The sequence below is a fragment of the Petaurus breviceps genome, unplaced genomic scaffold (assembly GCF_028583685.1).
Source record: "Petaurus breviceps papuanus isolate PSGF00001 unplaced genomic scaffold, PetGlider_PUasm1.0 138, whole genome shotgun sequence".
Classification (NCBI taxonomy): domain Eukaryota; kingdom Metazoa; phylum Chordata; class Mammalia; order Diprotodontia; family Petauridae; genus Petaurus; species Petaurus breviceps.
In genome coordinates this window covers 30,688,570-30,689,146 of record NW_027185694.1, presented here as the reverse complement: position 1 = coordinate 30,689,146, position 577 = coordinate 30,688,570, and the positions used below count along the sequence as shown (strand labels likewise).

The following is a 577-nucleotide window of genomic DNA, read 5'->3' as shown; positions in this document are numbered from 1 at the left end:
GGGGGGGGGGGGGGGGGGGGGGGGGGCAGAAGTCAGTCATTCTCATTACCAGTTCTCTTCTTTTGAGGAGAGGAGGACTTCCCTTTCTTTCCCCATATACTGCATTTGAACATGTGCTATTTCTCCAGCTCCTGACCCTCCCCACTCCCCCTCACCAAAGTGGCTCACCAGACGACCTCCCCAACATTGGAGGAAATGAGGTATCGGATAAACTGCTTCATGTTGTTGTAAATGGCCCTGCCCTCCTCTACGGCAGCCACAATGGTGGAGAAGTTGTCATCTGCAAGCACCATCTCAGATGCAGTCTTGGCCACAGCAGTACCGGAGCCCATGGCAATACCAATCTCAGCCTTCTTCAGAGCTGGGGCATCATTCACTCCATCCCCTGTCTGCAGGGTGAGGAGATGAGTATGTATTCAGAGCAACCCAGAACTGACCAGCTTCAAACAACACATGCCACTTATCCAACTGTTTTATACATCCCACTTCACTGTCCTCCCGGTATCTTTCTTGTTCCTCATGCTAGTCTCTCTCTCTCTCTGTCTCTGTCTCTCTGTCTCTCTGTCTCTGTCTCTCT

The 577-nt window shown here is 51.8% G+C and overlaps 1 protein-coding gene across 2 annotated transcripts in view; it reads right to left on the bottom strand.

Annotated features, from left to right (window-relative positions):
- ATP2A1 (ATPase sarcoplasmic/endoplasmic reticulum Ca2+ transporting 1) overlaps nucleotides 1-577 on the bottom strand; it is a 17,479-nt gene that overhangs the window by 2,959 nt on the left and 13,943 nt on the right. For both annotated transcript variants that reach the window (XM_069063947.1, XM_069063943.1), the window contains exon 16: nucleotides 169-389. In XM_069063947.1, the coding sequence (XP_068920048.1) occupies nucleotides 169-389 (221 nt within the window). The remainder of the gene's footprint in view (nucleotides 1-168; nucleotides 390-577) is intronic.